A 16,826-nucleotide genomic window follows, 5' to 3' on the forward strand; every position below is an offset into this window, starting at 1 on the left:
CTCTGCATTGCACCTAAGTTGACAGTACTATCCTCACAAATTCTGAGGGTTAGGGACCTTAATAGTGAGCTTAATACAACCAAATTTGAACTGAAAACAGGCCACAAACCCTTTTCTTAAAAGGAAGCTTTTAGCAGAAACTGCAAGATTAGACTCTTGGACTTCCTTGAATCTTCTCCCCTTCTTCCCTTCTGTACTTGGGGTTTTTTCTCTCCCTCTTCTCCAAAGGGGAAAATTTAATTCTAAAGGAGAAATTATATCTTTCAATATCTCTTAGCTGATCTTGCAGTATTAATGTTAAAACTCACAATTTCGTGCTAGGAAAAGACCATTACTGCTATAGCCTTGACTCTTTTGACTTTGGACTAGCTCATATTAAAGGACAATGTAATTTTAAGGAAGCATAGTCATTATTTTCCTCTTTAAACTCCAGAACTTTTACTGATGATGCCATTCTGACTTAGACACAACAAAATGTACAACTTAGATTATCTCAAATTCATTTCTGGAAAAAAAAATGATGGTGCTACAGCAACACACCTGGGATAATTTGGAGAGAGAGAGAGAGAGAGAGAGAGAGAAATTTATCATAAAGTCTTCAAGACCAATTTTAAACATGTGGAAATGAAACACCTCACCATGCTCTTAAGTATAATGCCAGACTGAAGAAATGCAAAAGTGAGAGCAGATAAATAAATGAGTCTAATGAAAGACTACAAAAGTAGAAGACAAGCACCAAATAAATGGCAAAGCTACTGAAAAAAAATGGTAGAACTGGAGACAAACTCAGACTGCTATTTTAATAAAGACAGGATAAACAAGATTATTAATACTGGATAAAGCTTCATCCCTGAGCTAGGCAGCAAACGCACAATGAGGATACTCAGCCAACAGCTCCATCATCCTGCCTCATAGTCCAGACTCACTTAAACTTAAGAGCTCCACGATATATTTGTCAAAAGAGATCAGCGGAAGAATGCACCCATAATTTCCAAAATCTGTAAAACTCTTGAGCCAGATTAAAAAAAGAAAGATGTCTGGCTAAAGTGATGAGATTTTAGTTGAAAGTTGGCACCATATACATGTGATTTTCTTTCCATCTCCGTAAGTCACTATGATATAATATCATGAACACAGCAAGCTCCTGCTGTGATAAATTTATGATTTAGCAACAACAACTGCAGGAGAAATGGAAAATACGAGCAAAAGTATTTCTTCATAGAGTCCCTTCTGCCCCCACTGTCCATTATGGCAAACTGATTTTTTTTTTTCTGCATTAGCAGAAAAGGCGAATGAGTTAAGACAAGGCAGGTCGCAGGTTGCATGTCCAGGTGGTCAGGATGGTTCACATAGCCGTGCCTGGACAGAGTTGTGTAAGGGGAAGAATTCTTCCTCAACTTCATGTGTCCCTGTGTAATGCAACTCAGACTTTGTTTCTTTCTAGACGAATTTCTATAAACACTATTTTTTCTTGGGTTTATGGCTGCCCTCACAGCTCCAACATTCTGACAGTATTCAATAGCTGTAGTGGAGCTCAGAAGATTTGTGGCATGTCCCTGTTTTGTGGGAAGACAATGGGCTAGCAACACTAGTGAAAGCAGAACTGGTATTCAGTTGAAAAGATGACTACATAGGTCAAGTGGGGTAAAGAGAATAAAATATTTTAACATGTCAAAAAATACTGATGTTAATAAGTGCATGATGGTTTTGTGCTTCATAGTGATCTAATCAAAATGATTCACAATAAAAAAAAAAAAAAACAAGAAGTGGCTTTTACCAGCCAAATACACAGTATAGCTTACACATATATACCCCATAATCCTTGAACAAAAATTTCTGATGCTACATTAAGAGGGGTTATGGGTATTTGCTGAGGTTTTTTAGATTTTGTTGTTGCTGTTCGTCGTGGTTTGAGGGTTTATTTTAATACCTTCACTTATGACAAATATAAGGCAAATCCTTATCCTGAGGCAAATCTCCTGAGGAAACAGAACTACTAGAACTGTAGGCTTTCCATTAGTACCTCCAGGAATGATATACACTACTCTCTTTTCATGACACCCTACTCCTGCACTGAATCCAGTATGTTTTCATATGTTTATCTACACAATGTCATTGGACCTGAAGATTCGATCTTAAAATTACATTCTCTTCCCAAAGAGGGTATATTATCTCAGGCTATTTCATTTTTTTTAAATTATTACCATGATGCATGAGGAGAGCTTTGAAATTCAATCTTTTCAAATCAAAGCAAATTAGCTTTTAAACAGCTAATATACATTCAACATTTTAAATTCTCAGATGACTAACACCCTCTTTTTTCTTAGTTAAATGATGACAGGAAAAAAATAAAAAAAAGGAATTAAGCAGAAGGAAATTACTCATTTCCTAAAGCAGGTGTCTCCCAGTTATTTCACCAGTCCACCTGGCTTAGTCCTTACTACTACATATGCTTGTTCAGCCAAAAGGAAAGATGACATTGTATAAAAATCAACCACATAAGTAAAATAGTTAAGCTCTCAGAATTTTTTTCAAATTACCTTTTTCCACTTGTGACAATATATGAGCAAGTTCTGCCTTGCCACCACTTAGTCATCAATTTGAAACAAAAGAAAAAAAAAACAAAACCAAACCAAAAAAAAACTAGTTCCCAAAGATGAAAACAAGTTGAACTTAGCTATCACATATTTTAGGAATACCACCATCTGAAGATTTCTAATGCTAGAAGCTAAAGAAGAAGGAAAAAAAAAAATCAGGAAAAAGAAAACAAAAAAGAGAGACACACACTAGACAGACATACAGACGAGAGGGAGATCTTCCCTAAATTTCAGATTACACACTGAGAGGACTACAGGCCTTCTGTGAGGCACAGAAAGGACTGAAAGAGACTGAGAGGTCACCCCTCCTCTCTTCTTTTTCCCAATAAAACAGCAGTATTAATCAAAAAGTTTGCCCAGACTCCTTCTATTATGCAGATTCCACAGCCTCCTTGAAGAATTTTTTCCAGTGCTCTAGCCTTTCTTATTACAAAGGTATTCCTTACACCTAACCCACAATTCCCTTGTAGCAATTCAAGCATACTACTGACCTGCTTTATCTACAGCAAGCTCTGACAAGACATTATTCCTCTACAGATCCATTTCTAACATACTTGAAGACTGTTACCATCTCTCGTTTTACCCCTCAGTCTCATTTGCACCAGACCAAAACCATTTAAACTTCTCCCAGTGTAACAGGCCATATCTTTTCCAACCCAACATAAGAAAGGTATTAACATCTCAGAAAGCGTCCAAAGGAGGGGGATGAAGATGGTGAAGGGCCTTGAGGGGAAGCTGTATGAGGAGAGGTTGAGGTCATTTGGTCTGTTCAGACTGGAAGAGACTAAGACCTCATTGCAGATACAACCTCCTTGTGAGGGGAAGAGGAGGGGCAGGCACTGATCTCTTCTCTGTGGTGACCAGTGACAGGACCCAAGGGAATGGCCTGAAGCTGTGTCAGGGGAGGTATGGTAGGATATCAGAAGGAGATTTTTCACGCAGAGGGTGGATGGGCATCAGAACAGGCTCCCCCAGGAAATGGTCACAGCATCAAGCCTGACAAAGTTCAAGCTTTTGGATCATACTCGCAGGCACATGGTGTGACTCTTGAGGATGGTCCCTTCCAACTCAGCATATTCTGTGATTGTGGTATTTTGCAGATATCCATCCTTTTTGTTTTCCTTTTGATACCACTCACTTGGTCCTCATCTTTCTTTAAATACACTGTCCAAAAGCACACTATACTGTAGCTGAAGTCTGGTTAGTGCTGGGGAGAACAGCAGAATTACTTAATACAGCCTTATATAAAATGCTTCTATTGGTATAACTTATTTTTCTCTCCCTGCAGTGCACTACTCATACCTCATAGACAGAACCAATCTGCAGGCTAGGCCAAAGGGACATAGATCTCCCAAATAACCTTCTGATAGAGGTATCATCCCAGCAAAGCAAGTATGGAACATTGCTTGCATGACCTTAGCAGGACTGAACTCAGCCCTTACTCTGCTCAGAGCATAGGAGTAAAACCTCCTGCATTCAAACCTCATCCATCTAAAAATCAGGTAGAGTATGATCCTTATTCTTTCTGTAAGTCACAAGCACAAACAAGTCTGAAAACTACATGGATTCAAAAAGACAAAGCACAGCTAAGTAATTTGATTTTTGGCTTCAATATATAATAAGCTACTCTTCCTGAAGGTAGGTATTTTCGCTCTTTCCAGAAACTTTGTTACTGTGTCCTTGTGCACCTCACACCCAGTTCTCTTTTCACAACAACTGGGAGAAATTAAGACACATCAACAAAATTAAAAATAAGATAATCCAGGTTTATTTCGTCCAAGACCCAACACTGTCTCCTAATGCTCAAAAGTACACCCCACAGTTCTGCATGAAGTGTACTTCTGCACACAGTCAAACATTTTGAGCAAGATGACACCTATACAGCTATAGCAACACATTATTGAAATGTAATTAATTTAGCATTCCTTCTAGTTGTTGTTGTTTCTGTAACTCATACTTTTGTTGCATTTGTATAATCCTACAAGTATTTTATTAGCTAATACAGCTTAACCTTTGACATTTGGTCACTTTTCAAGTACTCAGTTCTACTGCCTCCACGCAAACCAAAAGGGTTTCCAAAAAAGCAAAACACAATTCAGCTTGTGACAGTCACTGAACAGGAGTGTACGCAGATTTTTTTTTTTTGTTGCCATTCTTATTGCCACTATTACACTTCTCTATATAACTCCTTCTGATTAGCCAAGCCACTACATCTTCATATCGTTTTCTCCTATCTTGTTTAGATGCTCCTACCACAATCTTCTCCCTCCAATCTGAGCTGAGCTCTCAGACTTCCTGCTTCTCTTGGGCACTTGTTTCTTTGCTCTCTTTTTAATCCCTTCTTGCTTCTTCAGCATGCTTGAGACAGGAAAATAAATCATCCAGAAAATTTGATGTTTCAAGGGTAAGGAAGAAGATAACTGAAAAGAGGATATCTGGAAAAGTCTTTTCCTTTCTGATTATCACAGGGATACAATCTCTTGCTTGCTCTCTGTCACAGAATAGAACAGAGACAATTCTGCTGTCTTCCTTATCACCACTCCCACCGCCCTTCAAAAGACACTAAAATACAGCAAAACTTATGGGATATTCTAGGAGATGCAAGTAACCCACTCTTCCATTCTCTTAATCACAGTTTAAGATAAATGTGAACAGTGTACCATTTGAAGTAATTTATTACAGTGACACTTGCTTCATTCAAGTAGGTTTCCTTCATTAGTTTCGACAAACTCTCTGCTGTCTACAACACAGGTCTCTTGTGTTTTATACGGATGGCTACTTAAAAGTAGCAAAACAGTACGTTAGCACAAGTGCCAATATTGTTTAGAAAAACATTCATAATTCTTTTCACATGCCAGCAGAAACCCTTTGCTGATAATTCTCTCACTGATGCAGCCTTTTCAAGAGCAAGTCAGAACACTTCACAGAAATTACCATCATTTTTGTCCTGTGCAAATGCATAACGTAGATTTGAAGTCTGGGATCTCTGTCAGTAGGTTTTATGAATCCCTTTTTGTCTTCCTTGTCCTTTTCACCACTACAAATATTCTTTATGTGCAATACTCAGGCAACGAACACCCCATCTTAAACCACAGCCATGCTCCCTGTTTAAATCATTGTTAAGAACTCTGATCAATAGTTGGTAATGAGAAACATAACTATCATTTCCCTTCACATAGTTCAGAATGATCCAGAAAAAGGTAATAAGCCAAATAAATTAGACACTGCTTAGTGGTTTGATGTCTGATGGAACGAACTCAACTCTACTCAACTAAACTTATTGGGTAATAATTCTTTTAATCCGTTTTGTGTTTATTTGGTTCAAAGGTATCCACAAATGGATATGATGCTAAGGAGCTGGTTTTAAGCCTCAAGTTCAACAACTATTCAGTCCTAAGTCTCTTTTCCAAGGGACAAGAAAAGTTAATTGCACGGAGCAAGCAGCCTAACCAGCACACTGAGCAGACTGTGCCCAACCTATGAAACAGGAAATGCCGAGGACATAAGACTGCTTAGTTCAAATCTACTTGGGCTCAGACACATTTCTTTGAAGATCTGGGTGACTCTTTACAATAGCTGGATTCCAGACACCACTATGACTGTGCTGCAGCACCGCTTACAGAGCTTAATCCTGCAGGAGAGTTTAGTTGACTGCCCCTCTAAGGATAGGTAGGCAGTCAAGTGCTGCAGTTGCAGCTTCAGGTGTGAACCGCAAAATATTAGAACCCAAATAACTTGTCTTTTTCAGAGTGAAGCACTTCTCGTGAGACAGAACTTCAAGCTGTTCAAGAGTCTCATGCTTGAAAGTTCACATCCACACTTCAGGTTTGGGGCTGGATACAACTCCAGCTGTAAGCAAACCAGCACAGCGTTTTTAGCTTCCATTCAGGTTATTCAGCTTCTTATGCACCAAAGCATATTTGGACCCAGAAGGCTTTCACTGGAATGATATGGAAACAAAAGCCAAAAAGCCACATTTAAACATAGACAGATCTAAGGCAGAAAGTCATTCTACACAATCCCTGTCTCAGTTGTAATGAAGCAGCAGTGACTGCACAAGCCACTACAAGCAACTTTCTGCTGGAAGCTACTTCAGGTAGTGAACATCTTTACACATAAACTTACAGCCATACAGGAGCTTTATTATTACCGGCTAAATACAATGCCACTGTCCACTTTATCAACAGGACTCTTTCAAGAAGGCCTGAATTCAGCCTTTATACACTGAGAATAAAAGTCATTCCCACCTGATCTCACTCATTTAAAATTACACATTTTGCCTAAGGTAATTATTTAGGCTTCTTTAACAGTAATACAAATAATACTCATTAGTATTACCAGTCTTAAGTTGGAACAGCATTGTATCTTGAGAAAATAACTTCTTGAGAGAGATAGTTTCCCCTTCCCAACATAAGCAACTCCCTTAAATGAGAAAAGAAGTCTAAAGCGCAACAATGAATATTTATCATTTCTAGGAGGAATAGTGAATAAAAATTAAAGCCATATTACCTTACTAAGTATATCCACTTAACATTCCATTTCCTGAAAGGAAACAACCGAACAGTACTAAGGAAGTCAACAAACTGTAAACAGTGACAAAGGACAGGATGTCATGGAATTAAGTTATAAATGAACATAGCCACTTCTGCATGCTGAATCACCATCAAAAATCTTCTCTCTCAGCACTGCATGAAGCCAAGACCTTTTTTTCCCCTTAATTTTCTGAGGAGGGAAAAAATGACAACAGAAACAAGGATGTCACTGATTCTGAAATCTCAGAATCACTGGGTAGTAAAGGACCTCCTTCTTGCAGTACTTTTTTTTTGTCAATATTTGTTCGTTCCTTGTGGCATAGGCAATGGCACTAATAGAGAAGAGTACTATTACATCTCCTGTGAACAAAAGCTGACTCAGCTACTTGCAACAATCAGAATCAGTTCTTGGTATCAAAGACTTGTATCATTGCAAGTCTGGAGTTACCTTGGCTAAGGGACTTTTCATGTTTGTGTGGGTTCAATCAGTCTCTATATCCACCTAAATTAACATTTTTCAAACACATTATAGAGGTTTTCCCTCATATAATTTTCTGGAAAAACTCTTCTTTTTTTTCTTCTTGAAAGATTTTTGGGTTTGGAGCCAATTCTCTTTCACTGCAGCAGTCGAGATACATTTGTCTCAGTCTATGTTTTCCCCCAGCTACAGCAAGCTTTGAACCGATTTTAATTCTGTTTGCCAGATCACCAATCTGGTTTTCCAACATTTTTCCTCATGGAGCTTCATATCAGTCTCTGTCTCCATGTTTTAAAGCATAAAGATGATAATTAATTTTTGGGTGAACGCAGCATTTAAAATCATTTCTATAAAAGCACCATCAGCCTTTGCCTGTCACACAAACATTCAATTGGTGAGCTCATGGCCATAAAATCTTTTCAGAGTCCAAAAGAGAAAAATAAAGTAATTTTTGGGGATGCTGATTTAGTGGCCTCGTCAATTGTGAGTCCTTCATGGATACACAAACAATCATGAAGACAGCTTAGAAAGGGTATTGTTAAAATGCTTACAGCTATAGTACACTGAATGAAACAGTTTGTATTTATAGAGAGCTATTCTGACTCCAAAGTCTTCAAAGAACTCCATAGCCTTTTATAGTTGCTAAATAAATGACATTGATTTGTTAGAGTTAATTTTTCAGAATGTGTCACTCTATTTTTGAAGCAAAAGCCAAGTAAATGTGCTGCTTGCTTTGACAGAGTTAGCTGCATTAGTGTGAATCTAGCTAAGCCACTTAATTTACATCTTGAGTTGAGCCTATTGTTTCCAAGTCCTGCTGGAATCAAAAGTAAACTTGAAATGGCTGCTATGAATTGCCATGTCGTTCCACAGCAGGATGGGTAATGCTCTTAAATGGAAGAGAGGAAAAGGATGCTTCACTAAACTAGTTTGGGTTTTGTTCTCAAAAAACCCACAATGCTGTTTGACCTCGATGCTGACAGCATCAAATTTTTTCCTTAAACTTTTCAGAACGTCCCTGAAAAATCCATCCCAACTCTCAAACAGGAAGAAAAACTTTGAACACATGTGCAAATGTTTTGCATTTCAGAACACAAAACAAAAAAATCCCGGACATTTCTACACCTACTATTTCTAACCCTATTTCCTTGTATTTGATTATGTACAACTTTAGTAGCAAGACATGAATGTCAGTTCCCATGAGTGACTGAAGTGGATTTGACTCTGCATTCCCTCCAAATATACTATGTTGTGATTTTTCAGCTATTTCTTCTTGTTAGTCTTCTAACTTTTATTCTCTTTTTACCAGCCTTATCCTGCTGCCTACACTTTGTTCAGAGTATAGCTTTAACATTGCCCCTTACCTCCAAATTTCCCAAAACTTTGTTAGGAAAGTTTCCACTGTTTAACTCGAACATCCATAAATCCACTGATAAGCAGAAGTTACAAGGATCATGATGCAGTGCTCTAGTTAAGATGAGCCAGTGAGGGAATTATTTTGTTGCTTATGCAGAGAGGTTCCACAAACAAATATCAAAAGAAGGGTGGAGAGAATATCTAACCCAGTGAAGACCAGAGGGAGACTTTCCTCTAAAGTCAACTCTGGACTTGGGTAGAATGTCAAATCATACAGACGCATTTATGGAACAAATGTTGTATCTCTGTGTGCACTTTTTTAAACAGTAAAACACGTATGTCTTTTACAGCTGTTTACCCATACTTCCTGGTGGGGAAACACTATTATCATGAACCAAGTGCCACTTAATGAAGTCAAAACGGTGCTATTCCACAAAAATAGCTTAAATTGGAATTTCAAAGTGACTCCTGGTTTTGCTCAAATCAACCTATAAAGTCATCATTGAAACCAGCTTGTGTAAATTATGAATGAGCCTAAAGAAGAGCTTCTCTAAGTTATCAGTGCATTATGCTTCCAGTAGTAGGAAAGCCATTGTTATGCCAAACTCCTAACAGGGTATTCTGCACATCACAACATCACATGTAAGTGCTGGGACATTTTCTTCCACATTAATCTTATGTCATGTAAATAAACACATGTAAAATTATGTTGTGAAATGAGGCAATATAACGCCCCCACAGTTAGAAGAATTACATGACTTTCATGTTGTGTCAGCTTCATCTTTACACAGGAATTCAAGTGTTGCCCACAGAATCACATGCAGATCCTAGGAGCTGAATCTTCACACAGGCATTCTAGTTCAGCCTCTAGTCACAACACACACAACTAAGCCACAGCAGGGAGCTGCAAACCCAGTTTCACTGAACATTATCTAACCTGTGCTGCTTAAATTCAAGACATGTTTTCACTTACTACCTAAAATGGAGGCAAGTCTCCTTAATGCATTTTATAAGAAATTTTGGTGAAAATGAAAAAAACTCCATCTACTTAAAAGAAGGGAAAAAAGTCTACCATAGTATTTAATTTTATAAACTTAACACATAACTTCAATTGCAAAATTCACATACTTGTCATACTGTCTTCCTGAACAGAGAGATTAGTCTCATTTTCCTTCTTATCCTCCCTTCTTCCTTTGGATAACTTCATTATATAAACACATGCTTTATTTACTTCACATGATAACATTCCAGTTTGGATAAAGTACTTTATTGCTACCCTTGAGTTTTTCTTCTGCTTTTAGTACATTCTGTGGTCACCTCAGGCACTAATAAATTTTCTTGACATGCCTCTAAGACAGATAAGTGGTGGCATCATCATTGTACTCATGGGGAACTGTAGCCTGCTGAACAAAGTTGTCCTACATATGCAGACAAGTGATTTCAGAAACAGAAATTTCACTTTTTTCAGATCGATGGGGAAAATGCACAATGCCACTAAAAACTAGCCCTCAACCATCTCTGGCTGGAAAACGAAGCCTGCATTTTCTGAAGAACCATTTAGCACCAGAAGTGGGTAGAGTGAAAATGAGAACTTGCCAGCCTCTTACCTCTGTAATGAACGATTCTCACAAAAACTATGTTGAAAGGAATTCCAGGAAAAGTATGTTCAGTTTATAATTTGCTTATATACTTATACATTTTAGATCAATAGAAAAAGCACAGAATTCCTTTAACTAATTTTCTTCAGCATTGCATTTATAAAGCCAGGAAGATAAGCACAATGATGAAATATTTAGAGGATACATGCTCAGCTGACTAGTAATTACTATTTAACAGTGTCATTAAGAGAGTAGTAGGAAATGTCTGAGGTAGATGAACTACTAAAAATATCTTCCTCCTGTTTTATAGGCTACTAGGTTGCAAGTAGAATTTTACAGTTGAAATTTCTGTGCTGCTGCCATTGCTACTGTAGGAGAATTTTTAACTCTGGGGTTCTAAATATTTAGGCAGGTTACAGGTCAAGTGTGACAGTATGTACTTTTAAGCAAGTAACACACCTCTTGAGAATTACTCAGCTCACGGTGAGCTTATATAAGACATATATTGGCTTATAAGACTTATATTTGGCTAGCCCCACCTACATATTACGGTATTTTTGATATTTACATTACAAGTGTTGAGATCCACATGATGGACCAGTTTTTATTTGCTGATCATATCAATTTCACTGCAAGCTAATTTTTATCACTATATATTCAGCCTTCCTACTGGCACAAAACCATGTTTATACTTTCTCTGCAGCTGCCAGCCTATTCAACATGAGCATTTTTTATTTGTTTGAGAAGCCTCTGAATTTCTAAAGCTCTATCCTTAAATATTTGTTAATTCAACACAAAGATATCTGACAATTAATTTGCAGCAGCTTAAATATAACGGTGTAATGATTAAATAGAATCTGATCAATGCTTTACAGTGTAATATCTTTTACAGATTATTTAGAAGCATGCAAGCAGAATAGCACTTCTGGTCTAAAAACAAGCACTTGAAAATTATTCACCACCATACTATGGGTCCTGATTTTTCTTCCCTTCTATACTGAATGTAGTATGAGCCCTTTGAAAGAAGCAATATACAGCCATATAAATTAAACTCCATTACAATACAGGGCATAAGGAGACAGAATTAATTATGTGTAAAACTGTGGCCCTTCTGAAAATTTGAATGAGTCAGTGAACTCAAAACAATGTTTAAGAATTTTAACATTATTTCCAGGGCGGGTTTTTTGTTTGTCTTGTTTTTAAAAAACAAGACTTGTTAAAAGTCACTATGAACAATTTTAACAGCCTCATCTATTAGCCACAGTGAATCAGAATTTCAAATTTAGCGGTAAGAAATTAAAATTTTTATGTAAGCTTTATGACTCCTTATGCTAGCTAGTCTTTAGAGATGGCTTGTATCCCACAGGACAGAAGTTCAAAACGCTTGATAGTAGAAATGGCTACTGCCAGGTAACTTGATTTCACAACTCAGGGTAACTTTAAATCCTATTATTGGAACCCAAATGGCTTACTGAATTTTCAGGCTCTGTAGATGTGATATATAACTTCACAGTAAAATTCAGCCTAAAAGCCAAAAAAAGAACAGAACATTTGCTGTCTTTAATAAGACTACTATACAGCATGTTCTGAAACATTATCATAGAAGGGAAACTGCTTGCAAATACAGAGTAAACATTCTGGGAGGAACCTTAAGTTAATTTTTATTGAAAAATGTTTCAAGTGAGTAATCTTCATTTTTTGGAGATGGTAAGGTAAAAAATGCTGATCTTACAACACTATTTTGGGGCATTCAAACATGACTGACTTTCTATGAATGAGGAGATGCCCAGAAGCACCTACTCAGGGTTGGCAGTTTTCCTCCCAGTCTACTAGTACCCCACATCTCATTTGCCTCTGCCAGCACAGACCTGTCAATAAAGGCAACTCAAGACTGACACTTTTTCCAGTTTCAGGACTATCTGTTTCATGTCACCAGATGGAAATAACCTAGAGGAGTCCAGAAAAATCACAAATACCAATTGCAGCTATACCTAGAAAACCAAAATTTGTTCTATGGTATACATCTTTCACAGATGCCAACCTCTGTCACGGTTTTAATACTTTAAAGTAAAATGCACTGAAACATTCAGGAAAAAAATAACAGAATTACTTGCTTTGCACTCCATGTTAGTTGATAACTATGAACTCTTGGGCAATATCATTAAGTATTACCTGGTTACTATTTTTTTTCTTCTCCAAAAAAAAATTACTTAATGATAACATAAAAAAACTGTGAAGCATTCAGTACAAACTTTCTGCCTTTTGCTTTTTTAGTAAAATTATTACATTTTCCCCCTCTTCCTTTTCAAGTATTTCCACATTGTCATTACCAATTCCATTGCTCAATGAAATAGGAGACTCTGCCATTGAACAAGATTATATACATTTAAGAGCAGTGACAAAACACTCTGAGATCATCAGCCCCTCTAAATTAACTAATGTCAATTGTGACATAAGTATGAACTAATTTGCAGAGCTCATCTCTCTGTTCAAGACAGGACTAGGAACTGCATATTGGTGGTTATAGAATACCTGACATGAAGTTTCACATCTTACCTCACTGTAATTAATTCAAACATCCCTAACATTAAAATACTGACAGTTGAAGTTTAACACTCACTTTTTAGCCAAAAAAAGTAATCTTCTATTCTTAAGAGTTCATTCCAGCACCTCCAGAAACCAGAAGCCACCTATAAATATATAAATATAGCTGGCCAAGTTCCAGGTCTCCTGATCAGGCTAGAATACACAACCTTAAACTCTAATAACACAGCAAAGTGCCCTTTGAACTACTAGATATCTAAATTGCTTCATCAGAAGTTGCCACCACTGACTCGTACGTCACAGATGTAGAAATGGAGGCAAACCAGGTATTATGACCTTTTTTTGGCTGCTGAAGAGCCCCGTATCAGAAATTTCAGCACTATCTAAGTAGCCTTACACCTAGCCTTGCATTTTACCTCTAAAGTCAACACTTAAGCCATGACTGATCTTATCAGGTCGTAAAATCTGTTTTAACCACCTGTCCTCCAGCTGTTTTAGGAGTCGTAAGCTTTCCGACAAGGGTAGAATGTTCTACTAAAGCACTGCTCAGTGAGGGGTTTCTTAGAATTTGATGAGAAATACTCTTTTTCTTCAGCTCCTGGTTTTCCTTCTCCTTGTCATGTCCCTCAGAATACGGTAATCAACAGTGGGGCTCAAATAAGCTAGAAAGAAGTGGAAGCACTCGCTCCTTTGTCAAACAGCTGGATGAAGTTATCTCATTCTACTATAGAAGAAAAGAAAAACCTCACAGAACCTATTCATTTAGTGGCAGCCTGGTACTTGCAATTAACACTGAGTGTATCTAAGGTAGACTAAGTCAAACAGCCTGAAAAAAGGGGGCAAAAGTAAAGATTTTTTTGGCCAGAATCCAACCAGGAACAGTCACTTCTAATACTGGAGCACTATACAACCTGGAATTCGTATACTCTTTAAGTAGCAAGAGTCAGAAGTGAGGAACATAATCCAATCCCAGTGGCCACTAATATTTTTTTAAGGAAAATTGCTGCTAATTGGAAGAAAAGCAGTATCATCTTAATTGCAAAAGGGACTACTAGTTCATGTTGACAGTCTGATTAAATATCTTTCTGATGCTTCTGAGAAAGGGAGGTAGTGCTTAGCAAGTATAGTTCACCACTCTGAAAATGTTAATTGAAAGACCTCCAGCTGCCCACTGTTCTTCTCATCAGAGTCAATATCCTCATTTACCATCTATGAGCTTATACTTGGGAAAAAGGAAGCAGAGAGTTGTATTTCAGTATAAATGGACAGAGCGCAAGGATGTGCAATGCAGAAATTAAAAGATACACAAAGCAATTATATTTCAAGATTTAGAAGTAAAGGCTCTTCCCTAAAATCTCAGCAGAACATAATTCTCTCTCCTACAGCAGAGGAAATCTGTCAGGAGACTGCAAGTACCTTAAGGTCTCAATGTTAATCAGCCCATTATTTAACTGCAGGAACTTTTCTTCAAATCAAGCCAGCAGACGCTCTGTAATACCTAACCCATAATTCGTCAAGCTCTTCATCTTCTAAGCCAAAACTTGTCCTCAAGCTCCCCACACAATGGGGCATGAGCCAAGGCCACAAGCTGGGCACCTACACAATCCTTTTTTAATAAATATGAAGCAGAAACTCTTTTGCAGCCTCCATACTGTGCAAAAGTTCATAAGCACATAATAAATTAAATATAGAGAAAAATAGTCACCAATGAGACCACAATCCTGGTCTCCAGCTTTCCAAAAAGGATATCCATCAAACTGACAGTGAATACACTCATAGTTATGCCTATTCTAGCAAAGTGTTCACAAAGCACCTTTTATCTGAAGGAAAAACTATCATCTAGAAATAGCATGATGAAATTCCAACTATGAGTCCAGGAAATCTGTTTTGCTTCTCCACAAAATGCAGAATGTTGGAGCATTTGCTAATCTAAAAATTCTCATGTATAATTATTTTAACCTTTTTCTGTTTTGAAGTGTTAGTGCAGAAAATTTCAAGTTCTTAAAAAAGAGGGGTGAGGGCTTTGTGGGAGGAAAGAAGGGAATATGCTTTTTGTAGTTGTACTCACATCGAAAAGGTGATGCAGGTTGATCCTGGCCCAGTCTCAGTGGTAATGAGCCCTCAGTGGACTGTTCTCCTGAAATCACTTTTTTTACTGGATAATATTTGGGTTTAATCACATATTCCTGTGTTTGGCCATGATGGAGATTCATCATCAGTGTCTGAGACGAAATCATCCTGTTTTGGAAAAAGATAGAAAAGACAGAATTATGTAAAAATTAATAAATTAGACTGAGAAACTACTGGTAAAACACCTGAAGACAAATTCATCTGTGCTCCAAATTCTCCAAATACCATTTACAAAACTTACTAGCTTCCAAGCAAGCACCTGATTTTCTATGCACTTCATATTCTCATTGCCTTTTGTCAGTTCAAAAAACACCTACCAAAATCTGGATGGATATATCACTTCCTTTTTTACATGGCAAGAGAAATATCATGGATAGCTCAGCAAACATGAAGGAATAGGATAAAGCCCTGCTCAAAAACAGGAGTTGCAGCTCAACTTCATTAACACAGAGCAGCAGTACATTCAAACCTTTCTCAATTTCTTACAACTGTCAATTAATTCACACCAGGTATAGAAGTCACAGCTAGTGTAGATCAGACTGTAAAGACACATGTTCCTCAAAGAGCAGTATAAATTACTAATCTAGTAAGAGCAGCTATTAGGACTACGTTGTCCTTTGCTCAAATGAAGGCATGAGGAGTGGGATGCTGTAAGCCTCCCTCACTTTATTCTCAACTGAGAGTCTGTAAACCATCCCTCAGAGCCACAGTTCTGCAGGGTAAATAACTGTCCTCTGAGAGTAACCCTTGAGCCCTATATCATATAGGACAGCTGAGCAGCACTTTCCCACAGCACTGGGACTGCTGAGTTTCAGCTAAGAAGTTAGATGACTACTGCATTGTTTTTCGACATGTGGAGCCTGAGCCAGCCCTTATCTCCAAAGCAATGCCTAGTTCCTTGGTCATGTTATTCAAGATGCTTAGTAACTGCTGTAGCAAATGGATTTGTGGTTAGAAAAAACAATGGGGTTTTGTCCTACAAAAGATGGTCTTATTAACTTGGATCAGTTTGAGAAAAAGAGCATTCATTAACAGTGACATTCTGTGACTCGTAAGTAGAATAGAAACACAACTGCTCATACTGTCTTCCAAATCAATTTTTTTAAATATAGTACTCACACAGTCTCACTACATTCAGAAAAAGTCCTTTCCCCAGACTAAGAAAGAGTACTGTCCTTTCTATGTTGTCTTGAGGTTTCCTACCAGCTGACCCAAGCGAGGGTTAAGGAGGTCAGGCTCAGAATTCAAAACAATCTGCTAAGAATTATGACCAGGAAGCCCTCAGCCTGACATAAAGCTGAAGTTGCTGCCTTCAGTACTGCTTACCATTGAATTTCATTTCTTTAAAGAGTCAATGCAATCATTCTGACACAACCTGTTTTATCTAACAGATCTCATCTGATGCCTAGGTTGAAGGACAACCATTTCTGTTCTTGGATGAGCATATCTATACTAAATGTATAAGCAGGCTTTGACAACAGAGCTCAAAATATTAGACACAGATGCTGCCATTTCAATGGATGAATGTTTTTTGTTAAGGCTATAACATGTTGTAAAGCATTAGAGAATCCCAGAATGGTTCAGGTTGGAA

At 37.6% G+C, this 16,826-nt stretch overlaps 1 protein-coding gene across 1 annotated transcript in view; it reads right to left on the reverse strand.

The window, feature by feature from the left end:
• LOC114066278 (latent-transforming growth factor beta-binding protein 1-like) overlaps positions 1-16,826 on the reverse strand; it is a 109,504-nt gene that overhangs the window by 46,982 nt on the left and 45,696 nt on the right. Inside the window, exon 4 of the mRNA XM_027900835.1 lies at positions 15,174-15,343. Coding sequence (XP_027756636.1) covers positions 15,174-15,343 — 170 coding nt within the window. The remainder of the gene's footprint in view (positions 1-15,173; positions 15,344-16,826) is intronic.

Source organism: Empidonax traillii, unplaced genomic scaffold, assembly GCF_003031625.1.
Source record: "Empidonax traillii isolate 1590-97213 ecotype Southwest subspecies unplaced genomic scaffold, ASM303162v1 scaffold753:size306327, whole genome shotgun sequence".
NCBI classification, from domain to species: domain Eukaryota; kingdom Metazoa; phylum Chordata; class Aves; order Passeriformes; family Tyrannidae; genus Empidonax; species Empidonax traillii.